The following is a 21074-nucleotide window of genomic DNA, read 5'->3' as shown; positions in this document are numbered from 1 at the left end:
GATCGGGTGTGTGTGAGTGGATGCTATCGGGTGTGTGTGAGTGGATGCGATCGGGTGTGTGTGAGTGGATGCGATCGGGTGTGTGAGTGTCGGCAGAGGAGCACGGCGTGCTGGAGGAGGCTGGGAGCAGAGAGGCTGATCATGGGGAAGGCTGGGAGGAGAGAGGCTGATGCTGGGGGAGGCTGGGAGGGGGAGGCTGGGACGAGGGAGGCTGATGCTGGTGAAGGCTGATGCTTGGGGAGGCTGGAAGGAGAGAGGCTAATGCTGGTGGAGGCTAATGCTGGTGGAGGCTGATGCTGAGGGAGGCTGGGAGGAAGGAGGCTGGGAGGAGAGAGGATGATCCTGGGGAAGGCTGGGAACGGGAGGCTGATGCTGAGGGAGGCTGGAAGGAGAGAGGCTGATGCTGGTGGAGGCTGATGCTTGGGGAGGCTGATGCTGGGGGAGACTGGGAGCGGAAGGCTGATGCTGAGGGAGGCTGGGAGGAAGGAGGCTGGGAGGAAGGAGGCTGGGAGGAGAGAGGCTGATCCTGGGGAAGGCTGGGAAGGGGAGGCTGATGCTGGGGGAGGCTGGAAGGAGAGAGGCTGATGCATGGGGAGGCTGATGCTGGGGGAGACTGGGAGCGGAAGGCTGATGCTGAGGGAGGCTGGGAGGGGGAGGCTGGGAGGAAGGAGGCTGGGAGGAGAGAGGCTGATCCTGGGGAAGGCTGGGAAGGGGAGGCTGATGCTGGGGGAGGCTGGAAGGAGAGAGGCTGAGGCTGGGAGGAGAGAGGCTGATGCTGAGGGAGGCTGGGAGGGGAAAGCTGATGCTGGGGAAGGCTGGGAGGACGGAGGCTGGGAGGAGAGAGGCTGATCCTGGGGAAGGCTGGGAGAGGGAGGCTGATGCTGGAGGAGGCTGGAAGGAGAGAGGCTGATGCTGGCGGAGGCTGATGCTGGGGGAGGCTGGAAGGAGAGAGGCTGATGCTGGTGGAGGCTGATGCTGAGGGAGGCTGGGAGGAGGGAGGCTGGGAGAGGTAGGCTGAGAGAAGAGAGGCTGATGCACACACACACACACACACACACACACACACACACACACACACACACACACGCGCACTGCACAACACACCACACACACACACACACACACACACTGGGAACCACAAACAACTGCCCTACACAGACACCCACACACACAGACAACGCTGCACACACACAACACCCAACACACAAACACCGCGGCACACACAAATATACGCACATACCGCACAACACACACATTGCACAAAACATACCTCCCCCCAAAACACACCACACACACACAAACCGCGCAACACACACACACAACGCTACAGACACACAGCGCTCCACAAACAACGCAACACACGCAACACACATACAACACCGCTCTCACCCCCCGCCACACCCAGACAACACCCAGAACATGTACAGCGCCTACACAAACACTTGGTAACTACACACAACAACATCTCTAATATATATATATATATATATATATATATATATATATATATATATATATATATATATATATATATATATATATATATATATATAACAAAAATCATACATGAACTACACAATACGTAAATTCTAGAATACCCGATGCGTAGAATCGGGCCACCTTCTAGTATATATATATATATATATATATATTATATACAACTTTTTTTTTTTTTAGGGACGTGAGGTGATTAAAGAAGTGCAATTCCTCTTTGCCGTGTTTACCACAAAAGTTTAGTTCATTTTAAATGGCTATATTTATATTTTACAGTCACGGCAATACCAAATATGTTTTCATTTTTTTCCTCTATTTTTAAAAAGGGGAAAAGAGGGCTGATTTTAATTATTTGATTGTTAAAACTTTTTTTTGTCACCTTAATGGACTCAAATCATCTTATCAAGTGTGTTATATGCTGCAATACTATAGTATTGTAGTGTTGAGGAAAGATTATAGTCTCCTATGGAACGCAGCTTGTGGCTGAGCTTCACAGAAGTACCAAGATGACAGCCACGGGGGCCTTCAACATGGTATCCCATCAGTCCCTCAAAGGGCTGAGTCTGGCAATGGCTATTAGAACAGGTGCCAGCTATGTAATGTAGCCAGCATCTTCAAAATATGGAGCGGGATCAGCGCCTAAGGCCCCTCCATACTTGCAGACCCCAGCCCAGGAGGTTTATTAAAATTACGGGAATGGTTTAAAGGGATGGTCGCCCAGCAGAACATCCTGGTCCCAGGGCACAGTTGGTTACTACAAATAAAACATAGCACACTTTACTCACTGTGCCCATCGCTAAATCTGTGCTGATGCTCAAGATATCATTTATTGGCTGTAACACAGACATCTCGGCGACAGCACTGAAGCCAATAACAGACACTAAGAGGATCGGTGGAGACTTGGCGATGGAACCAGGCACTGTGAGTAAAGCACGTTCATTTTATCATTATTATTATTTAAAAATAAACTTGCACCAGGTATGGGAATGTTCTGAAAGGGAAAAGCCCCCTAAAACTTAGGGCTATGTGCACACGCCATCTTTTTCAGGTGGATACACTCTAACCTACCTGAAAAAGACCTAATGAAATACTATAAAGAATTAACCTATGCAATTATTCCTGAGAAATCCAGATCCTCCTGACTAGTCACCCGCTGATCTACATAGTGCGAGTGCAGGGTTTAAAGCGAATTTTACATTTATAAAGCAATCGCTAAGCATTATTGCTTGTTACAATGCAGGCAAAAAAGGTATAATACAGACTTGGTGGCAGTTTAATGAGGTAAGGCGGCTGACAGGTCCTCCTTTAACCGCCTCACATTTCCAAACACGCAAAGCAGATAGAAGAAGTGACCTGACCATTCTTCAGGTGGTTTCCCCTAGGTAAGCTATCATTAGTTGATAAGTAAAACCAAAAAGGAAAAACAACTTCTGGCAGTGAATCCATTGCAAAAAACTACCAGTGATATGGCAAAAACAAAGCTTTAGGAAATAGATTGCTGATGTTTTCCTGGAGTGTCTTGCCTCTTGTAAAGCTTGGTGGGTACGCCAGCATATACGATACGTCATGTGCACATACCCTAAACCTTATGTCTACCATATGCAACACGGTAATCAATGATTCCAGGGAGAATCCAGATTAGTAAAAGATACATGTAACATCTATGTATATATAGAAGAAAAGAGGTCGCAATTCAATATAACAAAACACATGAAAGAAATGTATTCCATGCCAAATTACACACTTAAAGCCTCACATTTTGAGCCGAAATGTTGTGTAGATGGAACACACTTTCTACATTTTTTGCTATACTTGCAGTGCGACCTCTTTGTCTTGTATATTATCATCAATTTGCCAGTAGATTTGGAGAACTGCACCCACATTTTGACTGGTGCAAATCTACTACTTTACTTATCTATCAACTAAAATATACCGTATATATGTCAGTGTTCTTGTTTCACTTTGCTTAACAAGATCATGAAAAAGCTAATGCAATTCAGCAATTATATGTACTTACAAGGACAAATTACAGCTAAAGGGCAATTCCCGACTCCACTCTATTTGACCATTTTCGGCTCTCTGGACACCTGATATTGCACCAGATGGTTTCCCGGTAGTAATTTTATACCTGCAGGCAGAGGAATATTATACACATCTTTATAAGAATTTTTCCCAAGACTGTATATTGGCAGTGTATGCAGATACCGATGCGGTGAATACGACGTTGGAGGAGGGAGCCATCGGCTCCATCTTCCAACATGCAGCCTCTGCTACTGAGTGTCTCGGTGCAGCAGGCACAATGACGTCATTAGACCGGAGGAGCGCGACGAGGATCTGGTGGTGAGGGGAGTAGTATTCGTTATTATTTCTAATTCACCTGAAGAAGTTGTATGTGGTGCTATCATTATGTTTGGGCACTGTGGATATCATACTGAGGAGTTCATCATTCTTTGATTAAAACTGTGGGAAATAATAGTTTAGGGTCATCATTCTGTGTTTGGGAGTTGTGGAAGATAATACTGTACTGTGTTAAGGGTGCTATAAAAGGCCATCATATTGTGTTGAGAGGCTGTGGGGAATCATGCATTGGGGACTGCAGGAATTCCATAGAGATCATCATAATATATATAGGAGGCTGTGGGGTCATCATATTCTTGTGGACTGAAGGGGCCATCACAATGTATTGGGGACTATGAAGAATCATATCGTGAGTCATCATTCTGTATATAGGGAGTTACTGTGAATCATACTGTGTGGGTGTCATGTTGTATGTGGGTTCATACTTTTTTAGGGGGAAATCGTACTGCAATGGGCAGATAATCATATTGCATGGGCAATCATCAATGGGGACATCATACTGTGTGGCTGTGGGGGGCACCATACTATATTGGGGGCTGTAGTGGCATCCTACTATGTATGAGAGGCTATGGGGTTCAGTATACTGTGTGGGGAGCTGTGGGTCCAGTAAACTGTGGGTAGTGGCTATGGGGACATCATAATGTTTTTGGGAGAGCTGTTGATCATAGTACAAGGACTGGAATAGAGGAGCAGTATGATTTACTGCTTTTTATAACCTTTATAAAAATCAGTACAATATATTATTATGGTTGTGATCTGCTCAATAGACAAAAAATATGCATCAGTACAGTAACAATATAATATGTTAATATTGAACATAATTAATTTCAACTAACTAGTTAGGCATTTTGCAACAGTCACGGTCTCGGCAAATTATTTGCTCACCCCTAGATACTATTATATGCCTAATGCTGGCTACGGCTTTGGTGCATCGAAGTACACCAAAAAGAGAATTCTCAGTTTCATGCACCACCTCCCTCAGATTACAATAGGCATAGCAAATCAGTTTTGCCCATATACTCCTGTCCAATCTGACTTTAGAAGAGGAGAGATGCCACTAGAAAGATGGAAGGTAAAACTGCCATTGCAGCTGTCCAATGACCAATGCATATTGTACACGAATTGATTCTCTTTAACATCTCTATTTATACTAGCAGAAACTGGGCCAACAGGTATATTAAAGACCTACATGACTTCCTTGTTACGACGAGGACCCTCGAAGGGTCTGAAGGGAAGGCTGCCAGTTGCGGCATGGTAGAAGGTCACTCCAATGCTCCACAAATCCACGGTGGCACCGTACTTCTTCTGGTGTTCTTTTCGAAGCACCGCACGTTCATACATATCTGGGTGCTATAAAATAAACTTCTATTAGTCAAAGATATTTTGTATGTTGTTAAAGTACAACAATGAAGTCTAAGGCTGCGTGCCCATGATAAGGGTTCACAGCGTTTTGGATGCAGCTTGTTTCAGCCGTGTCCAAAACGCTGCAATGTACAGTACAAGCTCAGTGGATGGGATTTCTAGAAATCCCATGCCCACTGTGGGTGTACAGCTCGCAGCGTAAGCTGACCTGCGGTTCGGCTCTTCAAGCTGCAAACATGTCAATTCTTTGCTGTGGAGTCTGCAAGTGAACCCAGTGAAAGACCGCAGTGCCTTGAACCCTGATCGTGGGCACAAACAGCTGCTGTTCCTGCGGAGGAGATTAACGGCCCAGCAGGTCAAAAAACACTGGGTCCAGGATGCAGTGGGTACTGATCGTGGGCATGTAGCCTTAGAAGAGAAACAAGCGTCAGTTCTGGGGATTATAATCTTAAAAATAGATTTTTTTTAATCTATTCTTTAAGGCACTGCATCTGCAAGTATTAATGTTTGTCTTTGAAATGCTGGAGCGTTTGAGAAAAACCATGGTTTAACCTCATCAAGCCGAAGAATATTTCCACCTTCCTAGCCAAGCCCAATTTTTCAAATCTGACCGGTCTCACCTTATGATAACTTTGGAATGCTTCCACATCTCAGGGATTCTGACAAGGTTTGTGTGTGACACATTGTACTTTATGTTGATGGTAAATTAAGGTTGATATGATTTTACAAATATTTATAAACAATATCTGAAGTTTTGCCAAAAGATTCAAAAAAAAAAAAAAAAAGGCAGTTTCAAAGTTGATTTTTTTTTTTTTTTTACCAGTGAACCAGATTTACCATACGTCTACTTTATATCAGTATTTTTTAAACATTTTTTGAATGGGATGTTAGAAGGCTTAAAAGTTTAGCAGCGATTTTTCAACAAAATTTACAAATCCAAATTTTTTCTTTTTTAAAGGATTATTTCACTTTCAATGGAGCTTTCAGGAGCCTTTATGTCAGAGATCATCAAAAATATGTTACTTTAAAACTAGCACCCCACAAAGCATTCCATACCGCATTCAGAATGTTTGTTAGCCACTTACTGCATTTGGATGTGAATTAACGTCTTGGTAAGGCCCCTTTCACACGTCAGTGATTCTGGGACGTTTGTGCTTTTTTTTTTTAAAGGTACCAGAATCACTGACATACGCAGACCCATTATAATGAATGGGTCTGCTCACAGTGATTTTTCACTGCACGTGTCTCCGTGCGGCGTACCCGCGTGTCCGTGATTGCCGCACGGAGACATGTCCATTTTTTTCTGGCATCACTAATGTCCCACGGACCACGCAGTGGTGTGATCCGTGAAACACGTGCCAGAAAAAAACGTGCATATAAAATAAAAATCATTTTCGGAGGGACAAGTCCGTGTTTTACACGTCAGTGAAGAACGTCTGTTTTTCACTGACATGTGAAACGGGCCTAAGGGGACTGAATGTAACTTAACTTCTGTTTAACTTTTTTTTTTGTGGGCCTTTTAATTGGAAGCAGATTGGTGGGGTCCAAGTTCTGAAAATCCCACCAATCACTCAAACACCAAGAGAAAATGTGCAGCTCAGGGAATGGGAAGGCATAGCTCCTGCCCAACTTTGCCCATAGTTGAATATGCATACAATAGCCTAGGAAGGCATAGCTCCTGCCCAAGTGTGCCCATAGTTGAATATGGATACAATAGCCTAGAAAGGTTGGCGGAGTGGGAAAAAGGCAACCGAGATCCATCCCCAAAACAAGTTTCTTTGTTCCCTACTTGAACTATAACTCCTAAGCTAGTCCCAGATTCATACTACCATGGCTCGGGTTGTACTAATCATCTTGCAGCCCACCTTTTAACACTAGAGGTCCCAGAGAAGGGTCATTTAACATTTCTACCATTGGAACCCTATAGAGCTCCAAATTCCTGGGACTTCTAGTGTTAAAACAAAGGAAACAAGTAGATGCTGTGTACAACCAGAGGACCTCTTTAGTGAAATAAATTGCTCCCTCCATAACATTGACTAGCAGAGTAATACAGATATAGGTCACATGCTTCGGACACCCTCCTTTTCTCTGCTGTGTCTTTCTTTGTCGGAGCCATTTTTATCCAAGTATTACAAAGATGGCCCAAGGATTTTATCACTGCAGTGATCTCATTTAGCTGACCGCTTCCCATAGAGATAAATTAATCCCTTTATTTTCATTATTTATTTGCCATCCATTAATATAAAAATATAATTTGTTATATTTGGGGGATGAAAACCTGTGATGGGTATTTACTTTATCTCTACCCAGTGTGATCATCAAATCTGATGATCACATAACCAAAACCGATTTTGATCCTCTAAATGTAATAAAAAAAACAAAACAACAGATTACATGTAAATGTTCATCAAAACTGAAAAGAAAGTGAATGAATAGAAAAAGAAAAAAACAATAAGTGTTATACTGAGATAGAGACAAGTCAATCATTAAAACAATGCCCCATCAATTACCAGATATTCTTCAGTGCCATAGAGGGAAACAAACTGCTCATCATCCTCCAATTCCCGGGCTGCCCCAAAGTCAGTCAATTTATAAACTGACTGTCCGTCCTCACCAATGACTCGCATAATATTTCCCGGCTTGATGTCGCGGTGTATTATTCCATTTTCTCTTAGGTGGTTCATTCCTGCCACTAGAGGTAGAAACCTCAGTCATTGTAGAGTTCATGTTTGTAGACGACATGAAGGAAAAATATAACAAAGCTAAAAATATAGAACTTTGCCTCAATATTTAACAGTTTGGCTATATTCGCATTACCTTTTGCAAAGAGGCATTGACAAAGGCAATTTGTGGTTAAATGGATCATTGCATAACTGATGCAAACGGAAGCAGAGGGGTTCCATTAACTATTATGAGATCTATCTGTATTCTGGAACAAAACGTGAAACATGCAGACTCCCATTTTATAAACGGACATGTAACGGAACTGAAATGAGCCCTATAATAAATCAACTGGGCCCCTCTGCTTCAAAGTATATTAGTAATGCACAAGGATCCATTAAATGGAATCTGTCAACTGTTTTTTGCTGCAGCATAACGTGGGGGCAGAGGTCCTGATTCCAGCGATGTGTGACTTACTGGGTTGCTTAGTGTAGTTTTGATAAATTCCATAAAGGCAGAAGAGGCGGCACTTCACAATGGAGTTTGCGATTTTTAATGTGCAATTGTATACGAATTACAATATAAATGTGGAGGGGAGAGTGCAGGTACGCCGGACGACGTCCATTTCGCACTGAGGCAGAGTGCTTCCACGGGTTCATATTTGGACCCATTTATGTTGTAAATCGTATACAATTGCACATTAAAAATAGAAAACTCCATTGTGAAATGTCGCCTCTTCTGCCTTTATGGAATCATTGGACCTCTTCTGTTATGTCGGCTGAGCACCACTGGAAATTGCTGGAAGTCCGTCAATAAGCTGAGTATACAACCCGTGAGTACTTTACCTGCGGCTGCAGTGCCCGGCTGTTTCTACTTACCTCTGTAGTTTTGATAAAAATCACTGATTAATTAGCAGTAGATTACCATTATAGGACTACTTGGCGTGCTGCCAGGTAGTCTAGCATATTCATGAGCTCTGTATAAGGCCTAAGCCACACAGCGAGAAAATCGGTGCGAGTGGAGTGCTATAAAACATTGCATTCCACTCGCACCAATTCTAGCCTGTGTGTCAGCGCACATGAGCGATTATTTTCTCAGCCCTAATCGGACCGAGAAAACAATCGCAGCATGCTGCGATTGTAATGCGAGACTCTTTCTCTCGCACCCATTCAAGTGAATGGGGCGAGAGAAAAATCGCACTGCACTCGCGGTACACCGGTGTACTGTGCGTGCAGAGCGAGAATGGCAATAGCCGGCTACGGAGGAGAGAGGGAGATAAATCCCTCCCTCCCCCCCTCCGTGCTGGCCCGCCCCCCGCAGCGGAGGTCCGCTCGCACGGTCGGACCGCAGTCGCAGGGATACTAGCATGACACTCGGCTCCTGCTGTGCTGCCAGCGCGAGCCGAGTGTCATGCGAGCATCGCACTAGTGCCCCGTGTGGCCCCAGCCTAACTTCTAGATCTGCAGCAGAGAAAACATTGATTTTATCAAAATTACAAACGGCTCAGTAAGTGACATCTCTGGAATCAGGGTCTCCGTCTCTACATTATGCTGCTCTCAGATGGGGAAGCAAAAACCTGATGACAGATTCCGTTTAAATTCGGTTTGTGTGTTTGTCTAAACTGCTCAATTGGAAATGTGAACACAGTCACACACTACAATGCCAACAAGTTTACTAAAAGAATAACCAATAAAATAAAAAATGCTATATAAATGAATCCCTTTATATTAAATTACATTCACATATTAGATCTAATAACTAAAAGGGTTATTCTCAAGATGAAACTTATCAACTATGCACAGAATAAGCAATGTGTCTGGTAGCTGGTGGTTCCATCAATCATAAAAGTGAAGGTCCTACAGTGCAGTCCAGAAATATTTGGACAGTGACAATCTCCGTGATTTCGGGTCTTGCTGCTGCTATTTTTTAATTTAAATGAAACAACAGATGTAATTGAAGTGTAGACTTTTAGGTTTAATTAAAAGGGATTAAACAAATTATCCTGTGAAACGTTTAGGAATTAAAGACCATTTTTCTACAAAGCCTCCTCACTTCAGGGGCTCAAAAGAAATTGGACAAATTTACTTTACCATAAATAATATGTTCATTTTTAATACTTAGAGACCTTATTTAACTAGTGGTCAAAGTACATTCCTAAGCAAAAAAATAAATTGAATTGTACAAGATATCTATTTTGTACCCTCATGTAAACAGAATAAATAAGTTCAGTGCAGAAATGTACTGGGAAAATGTAGAAGAAATTGCACAATTAGAACTTGGAGTAATAAAATTACATCTTTTATTTAAGAAATAACATTGAACATTGAAAAGTTGTCAGGGGTGAAGTACAGCGAGTACACCAATAGGTGGCACTGCAACCCAGTAAGCCTTGGTCAAGGCTAAACAGATAACAGTAGGGTATACTTGAGTCTATGTCTTGAGTCTCCAAAAATTATTACCAAGTGCAGAAACTTATGTCAGACTTGCATTTGGACTATGGCAAAACCAGAGCAAGTGTTGATAAATGCTAAAGTACAAAATTACCTAGGCTTTGAAGCAGTGCCACTTACACGACGAGTGCGCCTCCTCCTGAGGAGTGAGCGAAGAAAATGCAGCCTACAATTTGTTGTGCAATTTCTCCTGAGTACACGGATACCACACATGTGGTGGAAAACTACTGTTTGGGCACACAGCAGTGCTCAGAAGGGAAGGAGCACCATTAGGGTACCTTCACACTTTAGCGATGCAGCAGCGATCCGACCAGCGATCTGACCTGGTCAGGATCGCTGCTGCATCGCTACATGGTCGCTGGTGAGCTGTCAAACAGGCAGATCTCACCAGCGACCAGTGAACAGCCCCCAGCCAGCAGCGACGTGCAAGCGACGCTGCGCTTGCACGGAGCCGCCGTCTGGAAGCTGCGGAGACTGGTAACTAAGGTAAACATCGGGTATGGTTACCCGATGTTTACATTAGTTACCAGTGTGAGCAGGGAGCAGGGAGCCGCGCACACTGAGCGCTGGCTCCTTGCTCTCCTAGCTGCATTACACATCGGGTTAATTAACCCGATGTGTAATGCAGCTACATGTGCAGAGAGCAGGGAGCCGCGCACACTGAGCGCTGGCTCCTTGCTCTCCTAGCTGCTGTACACATCGGGTTAATTAACCCGATGTGTACAGCAGCTACATGTGCAGAGAGCCGGAGCCGGCAGCACAGGCAGCGTGAGAGCTGCGGAGGCTGGTAACTAAGGTAAATATCGGGTAACCACCTTGGTTACCCGATGTTTATCTTGGATACAGCTTACCTCAGCTGTCAGACGCCGGCTCCTGCTCCCTGCTCGCTTCATTTGTCGCTCTCTTGCTGTCGCACACAGCGATCTGTGTGTCACAGCAGGAGAGCGGCTTTGAAGAAAACGAACCAGGGCTGTGTGTAACGAGCAGCGATCTCGCAGCAGGGGCCAGATCGCTGCTCATTGTCACACACAGCGAGATCGCTAATGAGGTCACTGCTGCGTCACAAAAAGCGTGACTCAGCAGCGATCTCGGCAGCGAGCTCGCTGTGTGTGAAGCACCCCTTAGACTTTTGGAGTGCAAAATTGGCTGGAATCATTAGCGGACGCCATGTCACGTTTGGAGAGCCCCTGATGTGCCTAAACAGTGGAGACCCCCACTGAAAACTAGACCCCTCAAGGAATTTATCTAGCTGTGTGGTGAGCACCATGATTTCACAAGTGCTTCACAGAATTCTATAACTTCGAGCTCTGAAAATAAAAATAAAATTACATTTTTCCCATAAATTTGCTGCTTTAGCCCCAGATTTTGCATCTTCACAAGGTTTACAGGAGAACATGCACCGTATAATTTTTTTTGTGCAATTTTTCTTAAGAACATTAATACTTTATGTGGTAGAAAGCTAGTCTTTGGGAGCACAGCAGGGCTTGGAAGGGAAGGAGTGGCAAACTTTTTTTGAAGGCTAAATGGTTTGAAATAGATAGTGGACGCCATGTCGCATATGCAAAGCCCCTGATGTGCATAAACATTAGAAACACCCCCTAAGTGACCCCAGCTTGGAAACTATACCCACTCAAGGAAATTATCTATAGGTGTGGTGAGCACCTTTCACCCGCATGTGCTTCACAGACTTTAGTGATGTTGAACTGTGAAAATAAATTATATTATATTTATCCCATAAACATGTTGCATTTTTTTTCCACAAGAATACCAAGTAAAAATGGAGAGTACAGTTTGTTGCACAATTTCTCCTGAGAGCGTCAATACCCTACATGTAATCGTGAACTACTTGTCAGGCACAAAACAATGCTCAGAACTGCATATTTTGCGGTTATGGTTTGCAGGTGCCATGTAACATTGGCAGAGCCACTGACATCCCAAAAAAGCAGAAACCCCCATATGTGACCTCATTTTACAAACTACACCCTTCAATGAATTAATTTAGGGGAGAAATGAACATTTGGACACAAGAGATGTCTCATGGAACTTTATAACATAGGGTGGTGAAGAAAAAATAACTTAAATTTTACTATCAAAATTTTATTTTAGCCCCAGATTTTACATTTCCCCTCAAGAAAATCGGTAAAAATAGCAACAAAATTTGTCACACAATTTGTGCTGAACAAGGCAGTACCCCGTATGTGGCTGTACAGTACTGTTTAGCCACACAGTATAGCGAGAGGGAATGAGCGCCATTTGACTCTTGGAGAACACATTTTTTTAGAATAGTGTGTGGACTTCAAATACAGCACCCATAAGTGCCAGAATAGCAGAATTACACCTCAAGTTACATTATTTTGAAAATTACACCCCTCTGGGAATCTATTTATCTTCTAACTACAGGTATTGTGATGATTTTGACTCCATGCGTGTTTTCCAGAAACAAGCAGCAATGGATGTTGCAGAGTGAAAATTGTAAATCTGCCATTGTAGTGCCCATAGAGTGTGCCCAGCTCGTGCTTCAGGAGACACACACTCTGTAAATTAAGTAGGCTCTACCCGCTATAGAAATGACAAATGTGGATACCAAATGTGGTGTAGACACATTGTGGGACTGAGAAAGGAGATGGCCCTTGGATTTGAGAGTGCAGATTTTGCTTGATTTTTTTTTTGGGGGGGGTGGGGGGAGGAGCCATAGCACTTTTCTAAAGCCTTTGTGAAATCAGTAGCATGGAAACCCCCTATATTTGTGTTAACAAATGACGGAGCTGACTGGGGACTTGTGGGTTTTTTTGTGGATTGAGTTGAAGCTTTTAATGGGAATATTTTACATAACATTTTGGATCACATTTATCCTGTGCTCTGTGCTGAGCACTTACTTTGGGGTTTCCATTCAAATCTCCCAATGACGTGATTCAGATGATACCTCTGAGGGATCCCTTCACTACAATGAGGCAGCAGAGTTACTCTGGACACCGTTTGGCCTCTGTTCAGCGGTGTCCTTTTCAGATGTGCAGGAAGCTGTCGTCAAATACAATTTTATGTATGCTTTAATACGGACACCATTGGATCATAGGACAGAGAGAGTCTAGTTTCTAAATCTACCTCATTTTCTGAATCTTCAGTAAGGGGTTCCGTCTCAACTATGTATTTCACAGATTTACATATAATACCAGTTGTACGTGTTCAGCATAGAGCGCAGGATAAATGTTAGCTGAGCATTACTGCGATCTTTGGAATGAAGAATGGACAAATCAACAGCAGGTCAACTATCAGTTTCATTATTTTTAATGCCATCCACAGTGCAGTGTAAGTAATTAGCAAGCTTTATTCTTCTGGTCAGTAAGATTACAGCAATACTAAATTTATATAGTTGTTTAGGTTTTGCTACTATCACAAGCAAAAACCCTGCTTTTTTATTTGTAATAAAAAAAACTTTTTACAATGCTGTATTTTAAGACTTATAATTTTTCTACATTGCTGTTGACAGTCAAGTGAGGTCTTGATTTTTGCGTGATGAGTTGACGTTTTTATTATCACCATTTTCGGGCACAACATTTTTTTTTATTGCTTTATATTTTGATTTTTGGGAGGGAGAATGAACAAAAACCTTTGTGGGAAAGAATGAACAAAAACCAGCAATTCAGGATTTTTTTTGTTTTTATGTCAGTAACTGTGTAATTAAATTGATGTGACAGCTTTATTCTTCAGTTCAAAATTGTTACAGTGATTGCACATTTATGTAGTTTTATTTTTTTTGCAATTTTTACATTAAAACTGTTATTTTCATTTTTTGCTAGACAAGATGATGTTTCCAGCTATACCATTTTTTATTTACATCTGTCATTTTTATTGCATTTTATTACACTTTTTTTCAGCACTTTTTTTATGAAAAAACATCTTTGCCTTTTTATGGTGTTCACTGAAGGGGTAATTAGTTGACAGTTTTATAGATCGGGTGTACTTAGCTTTTTGTTTTACAAAAATATATGAATTTATTTGTATTGTTTTTGTTCTTTAAATTGTGATATTTTTTATTTATTTAAAATCAATTTTTTTCTTCAATAAAGTTTCTGAATAAAATTTCACAAGAAAAACAAACATATCTGTAAAGCAGTACGGAAATCCATACAACTAAAAATAAACAGTCCAAATGGAAAACACAAATCCCCAGAAACGAATCAAAAAGGGGATATGAAGAAGATTGACAAGAAAATAATTAAACTAAGAAGAGGCAAAAGGTACAAAATGAGAGCAGGAAAGGGAAGAAGTGAGGGACAAGACATGGGTGAGGAACAGCAAAGAATTGAGCATTAGACACTATGCATGGGGGTCTGGCGGGCTTAGAGAACAAAATGAAGTAGAAGGGGGGAAAGGTGACAAGGTAGGGGGAAATATCACAAAGGAAGGGCCTGTGTTTTGTTTTGTTTTTTACTTATTCTCAGGATGGGACATAGTCTTTCCTTGGTCTGATCGCTGATCTCATGCTTTGCAATGCTTTTGCATTGCAGGACATTAGATCACTGAATTAGACATAGTCAGGGGGCATGTCAGGTCTTGCTCAATGCAGAACCTCACAGATCTCCATACGTGGGTGACCCTGCAGCCATTATTCAGCCCGGGGTCACCATAGTGAGACCATTGGCACAACGCGATTGCAATTGTGTTAGGCCAATGGAAGTAAAGAGACAGCCCGCTCCCTCTACAAGCAGATTGATGGAGATGTCGCTAATAGCAGCATTATTGCGATTATTCGCCAACACCGATTGTGGGCATTAAAGCAGGGTGTCAGCTATGATACATAGCTGACACCAGCTGATTATTTCGTCAGTGGTGTATGTGAATTGGCCCAATCATACCACTGTACACGTGTGGCAGTTTGTGGGAATGCGCCTGCCATGGCACCGTACATGTACGATGGATGTCGCGAAGAGTGGTAAATCTTAAACCCTTACTCCAATTAGGAAGTGGATACCCTCAAATTATATTTGAGAGTCTGCACTATAAGCCCCTATTAATTGCTTAAATCTATTGAAGATAGTTTATATAAACAGCTAAAATGGCAAAAAAGAGAATTTTGTTTACTTACCGTAAATTCTTTTTCTTATAGTTCCGTATTGGGAGACCCAGACCATGGGTGTTTAGCTTCTGCCTCCGGAGGACACACAAAGTACTACACTAAAAAGTGTAGCTCCTCCCTCTGAGCTTATACACCCCCTGGTGAGCAGACCCAGCCAGTTTAGTGCAAAAGCTGAAGGAGAATAGCCACCCACAAGTAGAACAGAGCAAGAGCCGGAACAACCAGAGACTCTGTCCACGACAACAGCCGGTGAGAACACGCGGAACAAGAAAAAATTGCCAACGGGCAACAGGGAGGGTGCTGGGTCTCCCAATACGGAACTATAAGAAAAAGAATTTACGGTAAGTAAACAAAATTCTCTTTTTCTTTATCGTTCCTTTGGGAGACCCAGACCATGGGACGTTCCAAAGCAGTCCCTGGGTGGGAAATAAACAGAATAAACTAATAAGTAGGCAGAACCTAACTTCACAAATGGGTGACAGCCGCCTGAAGGATGCGTCTGCCCAAGCTCGCATCTGCCGAAGCATGAGCATGCACTTGGTAGTGCTTCGAAAAGGTATGCAGGCTAGTCCAAGTGGCAGCCTGACACACTTGTTGAGCTGTAGCCTGGTGCCTAAAAGCCCAAGAGGCACCGACAGCTCTGGTCGAATGTGCCTTGATCCCCGGCGGGGGAGGCACCTGAGTACTCTGGTAGGCGTCCGAAATGGTCGATCTAATCCAACGGGCTAAGGTCGGCTTAGAAGCAGAAAGGCCCTTGCGCCGACCTGTGGTTAGCACAAAAAGAGAAGTGCACCGCCTAAGTGCAGCGGTGCGACACACATAGATCCGGAGAGCACGCACCAGATCCAGAGTATGCTGCGCTTTTTCAAAAGCGATGAACAGGAGCCGGACAAAAGGAAGGTAAGATAATGTCCTGGTTAAGGTGGAAAGGAGAGACCACCTTAGGAAGAAAGTCCGGAGTCGGACGGAGAACCACCTTGTCTTGATGGAAAACTAAAAAAGGTGACTCCGAAGAGAGCGCAGCCAAATCAGAGACTCTCCTGAGGGAAATTATGGCCACCAGAAAGGCCACTTTCTGTGAAAGACGATACAAAGAAACCTCCCTAAGAGGCTCAAAGGGGGGTTATTGCAAAACCGTGAGAACCAAGTTAAGGTCCCAGGGATCCAAGGGCCGCCGGTAAGGCGGAATGATGTGAGACGCGCCTTGCATGAAGGTGCGGACCTGAGCCAGCCGAGCGAGACGCCGCTGGAACAGAACTGACAGAGCTGAGACTTGTCCCTTGAGAGAGTTGAGGGACAGTCCTAGCTGCAGACCGGACTGTAGAAAAGACAGAAGGGTCGGCAAGGAGAATGGCCAAGGAGGATGGTCGGTAGAGCGACACCAGGACAGGAAAATTTTCCAAGTCCTGTGATAGATCTTAGCGGAGGAAGACTTGCGCACCCGAGTCATAGTGGAGATGACTTCAGGAGGAATACCAGAAGCCGTCATAATCCAGGACTCCAGAGCCACGCCGTCAATTTGAGAGCCGCAGAATTCGGGCGGAAAAACGGACCTTGCGAGAGTAGGTCTGGACGGTCCGGGAGATGCCACGGCATCTCTACGGACAGATGGAGCAGGTCTAGATACCAAGCTCGCCTGGGCCAGTCCGATGCAATGAGGATGACTCGACAGCCCTCCATTCTGATCTTGCGCAGGACTCTGGGCAAGAGAGCTAGAGGGGGAAACACGTAGGACAGACTAAACTGGGACCAGTCTTGAACCAGAGCGTCCGCGGCGAATGCCTGAGGATCGTGGGAGCGAGCCACGTAAACAGGAACTTTGTTGTTGTGACGGGATGCCATTAGGTCCACGTCCGGAGTGCCCCATTTGCGGCAGATTGACTGAAACACTGCCGGGTGCAGGGACCACTCGCCACCGTCCACGGTTTGACGGCTGAGATAATCTGCCTCCCAGTTTTCCACGCCTGGGATGTGGACTGCGGATATGGTGGACTTGGAGTCCTCCACCCATTGAAGGATGCGTTGTACCTCCAACATTGCCAGGCGGCTGCGTGTCCCGCCTTGGTGATTGATGTAGGCAACCGCTGTCGCGTTGTCTGACTGGACTCGAATGTGCTTGCCCGCCAACAGGTGGTGAAAGGCTAGAAGAGCTAGAAGCACGGCTCTGGTCTCCAGCACATTGATTGAAAGGGCTGACTCGGACGGAGTCCAAGTGCCCTGCGCTCTGTGGTGGAGACATACCGCTCCCCAGCCGGATAGACTGGCATCCGTGGTGAGGATCACCCAGGACGGGGCCAGGAAGGAGCGCCCCTGGGACAGAGAGAGGGGCCGAAGCCACCACTGAAGAGAGCTCCTGGTCTGTGGCGACAGAGCCACTAGCCTGTGTAAGGAGGAAGGCCGCTTGTCCCAACAGCGGAGAATGACCAGCTGAAGGGGGCGCAGATGGAACTGGGCAAAGGGGACAGCTTCCATTGACGCCACCATTTGACCCAGCACCTGCATCAGACGCCTGAGGGTATAACGGCGGGGCCTCAGCAGAGAACGCACTGCTAGTTGGAGGGACTGCTGTTTGACTAAGGGCAACTTCACAAGTGCCGGCAAAGTCTCGAACTGCATCCCTAGGTACGTGAGACTCTGGGTCGAAGTCAGAGTGGATTTGGGAAGATTGACCAGCCACCCGAATAGGGCTAGAGTGGCGAGAGTGAGCGAGACACTCCGCTGACAGTCTGCGCTGGATGAAGCCTTGACTAGAAGGTCGTCCAGGTAAGGAATCACTGCCAACCCCTGTAGGTGCAGAACCGCAATCACTGCAGCCATGACCTTGGTGAATACCCGAGGGGCTGTGGCCAACCCGAAGGGGAGAGCCACGAATTGGAAATGATCTTCTATTGCAAAACGTAGCCAACGCTGGTGTGAAACTGCAATTGGCACATACAGATAGGCATCTCTGATGTCGATGGACGCCAGGAAATCCCCTTGGGTCATTGAGGCAATGACTGATCGCAGAGACTCCATGCGAAAGTGCCGCACCTGAACATGCTTGTTGAGAAGCTTGAGATCCAGGATGGGCCGGAAAGTACCGTCCTTTTTGGGGACTAGGAAGAGATTTGAGTAGAAACCTCTGAACCGTTCCCGGGCGGGAACCGGTACAATTACTCCGTTGGCCTGCAAGGATGCCACGGCCTGAGAGAAGGCGGCGGCCTTGGAGCAGGGGGGGGGGGTTGAGAGAAAAAATCTGTTTGGCGGACTGGAAGAAAATTCTATCCTGTAGCCGTGGGAGATGATATCTCTCACCCACTGATCGGAGACGTGTTGAAACCAAGCGTCGCCAAAGTGGGAGAGCCTGCCACCGACCAAGGACGTTGCTGGAGCGGGCAGATAGTCACGAGGAGGCTGCCTTAGTGGCAGCACCTCCTGCGGTCTTCTGTGGACGCGCTTTTGGGCGCCAGTTGGATTTCTGATCCTTGGCTGAGTTAGTGGACGAGGCCTTAGAGGACGACCAGTTGGAGGAACGAAAGGAGCGAAACCTCGACTGATTCCTACCCTGGGCAGGTTTCCTGGCTTTGGTTTGTGGCATGGAAGTACTCTTCCCGCCAGTAGCTTCCTTAATAATTTCATCCAGCTGTTCTCCGAACAGCCGGGACCCAGCAAAAGGGAGCCCAGCAAGGTACTTCTTAGAAGAAGCATCTGCCTTCCACTCTCGAAGCCACAAGATCCTGCGGATAGCGAGGGAATTAGCCGAAGCCATCGCAGTGCGGTGAGAAGCCTCCAGCATGGCAGACATGGCATAGGATGAAAAAGCTGAAGCTTGGGAAGTTAAGGCAACCATTTCGGGCATAGATTCCCTGGTGAGGGAATGCATCTCCTCTAGAGAAGCAGAGATGGCTTTGAGAGCCCACACTGCTGCAAAAGTCGGGGAAAACGAGGCCCCCGCCGCTTCATATACGGATTTGGCCAGAAGGTCAATCTGGCGGTCAGTGGAATCCTTAAGGGAGGTGCCATCAGCCACCGACACAACGGTCCGGGCTGAGAGCCTAGACACCGGGGGGTCTACCTTTGGGGACTGAGCCCACTCCTTGACCACCTCAGGTGGAAAGGGAAAACGGTCATCAGAACCACGCTTTGGGAAGCGTTTGTCAGGACAGGCCCTGGGCTTGGACACAGCGGCCTGAAAACTGGAGTGGTTAAAGAACACACTCTTTGCCCTCTTAGGCGAGGTAAACTGGTGCTTTTCTGCCAGAGAGGGTTGCTCCTCTGATACTGGCGGATTAAGATCCAGAACAGAATTAATGGAAGCAATCAAGTCACTAAGATCTGAGACACTTTCGGACAGATCAATGGGGTACATGGAGTTAGCCTCCGAGCCCCCTGTAAAGGCGTCCTCCTCATCCTGCGAGTCCGCTCTTGAATCAGAGCCGCGGGAGGAGGAGGGAGAGGGAACCCTACGTCTTTTCTTAGGAGGACGGGGTCTGGGACCTGATGATGAATCCTCTGTGAGCTCCGGTCCTGAGAGAGCCCTAGCAGCAGAGGCACCCTGTAAGGGGGGCTGATGCATATTCAGCAAAGTCCTGGACAGAAGTCCCATGGACTCAGCAAAAGACTGGGAGATAGACCTGGAAAAGGATTCTACCCAAGCCGGGGGCTCAGCCACAGGAGCAGGAGCAGCCTGAGCGACCACTGGGGGCGAGACTCCAGGCTGTGGCACCGCCAAGGTAGAGCAGGCATCACAATGTGGATAGGTGCTCGGTTCAGGCAGCAGGAGCTTACATGCAGCGCATACACAGTAAAGCTTTGGAGCCTTGCTCCTCGTGTGAGACATGCTGCTGGAGTGGGGGCTCTGCCAGAGAATGAACCCCAGAGAGTATATACAGGGGTCCACAACCAGAGCCGGTTGTGGCTTACCAGACCGCTGTGCTGTGCAGAGCGGTGTTGTGTGCCCTCCAGATCCCGAAGCCCGGACCCCCAAACACAGCACCTCAGCAGGGATGCAGAACGCAGACCAACGCTGAGAGAACTCTGAGAAAATGGCCGCCGGAGCGAAGAGAGGGGGCGGGACTTGCATGAAGAGCGGGATCTGGACAGCCATAGAGACCTACAGGGGAGGAGACATGCACAGCAGTGGGGAGTGTCCCTCCCCTGTGCAGAACGGCCGCCGGGAGGAGCCGCGCTGTCCCTCTGCATGAGTGACATGCGAGGGCAGTGAAAACGAAACTAGGCCTCCGGCGAAGCCGGGGCCTAAATTTGAGCGGCGAGGCCGACGCGCAGGCACCATCGGCGCGGTTCTCGGGCGACAGCTAGAGAACCCGCCGAAAATGTCAGTAAATGCAATAAGCACACTCTCCCCAAACAATAAAGCACAGGGACCCCCAAATATAAACGTCTCAGGTACTTAGCTGCTGAGACGCAGGGCCAGGTCCCTGGGGATGAGTGCTCCGGTCCAGCAGGGTCCTGAAGGGCTGCGGATGGAGACCGGTCTCCTGCCAGGCATGGAGACCGTGCTGGCTCCCACTTCAAGCCAGAGCCCAGGAGGGATGGTGAAGGAGCACGGCATGTAAGGCTCCAGCCTAGGAAATCAACCTTACAACACCGCTGACACAGTGGGGTGAGAAGGGACATACCGGGGGTCCAGACGTGGACCCACAGTTCTTCAAACGCATTCCAAAAGGAAAAAA

The 21074-nt window shown here is 46.0% G+C and overlaps 1 protein-coding gene across 1 annotated transcript in view; it reads right to left on the bottom strand.

Moving 5' to 3' along the window:
* Positions 1–21074, bottom strand: part of TBK1 (TANK binding kinase 1) — a 110116-nt gene that overhangs the window by 62628 nt on the left and 26414 nt on the right. The window contains exons 5-7 of the mRNA XM_075342458.1: positions 7725–7906; positions 5042–5202; positions 3512–3622 (exon numbers count right to left, since the gene is read on the bottom strand). Coding sequence (XP_075198573.1) covers positions 3512–3622; positions 5042–5202; positions 7725–7906 — 454 coding nt within the window. The remainder of the gene's footprint in view (positions 1–3511; positions 3623–5041; positions 5203–7724; positions 7907–21074) is intronic.

The sequence above is a fragment of the Anomaloglossus baeobatrachus genome, chromosome 4 (assembly GCF_048569485.1).
Source record: "Anomaloglossus baeobatrachus isolate aAnoBae1 chromosome 4, aAnoBae1.hap1, whole genome shotgun sequence".
Lineage (NCBI taxonomy): Eukaryota > Metazoa > Chordata > Amphibia > Anura > Aromobatidae > Anomaloglossus > Anomaloglossus baeobatrachus.
This window is presented reverse-complemented; position numbering and strand designations above follow the sequence as displayed.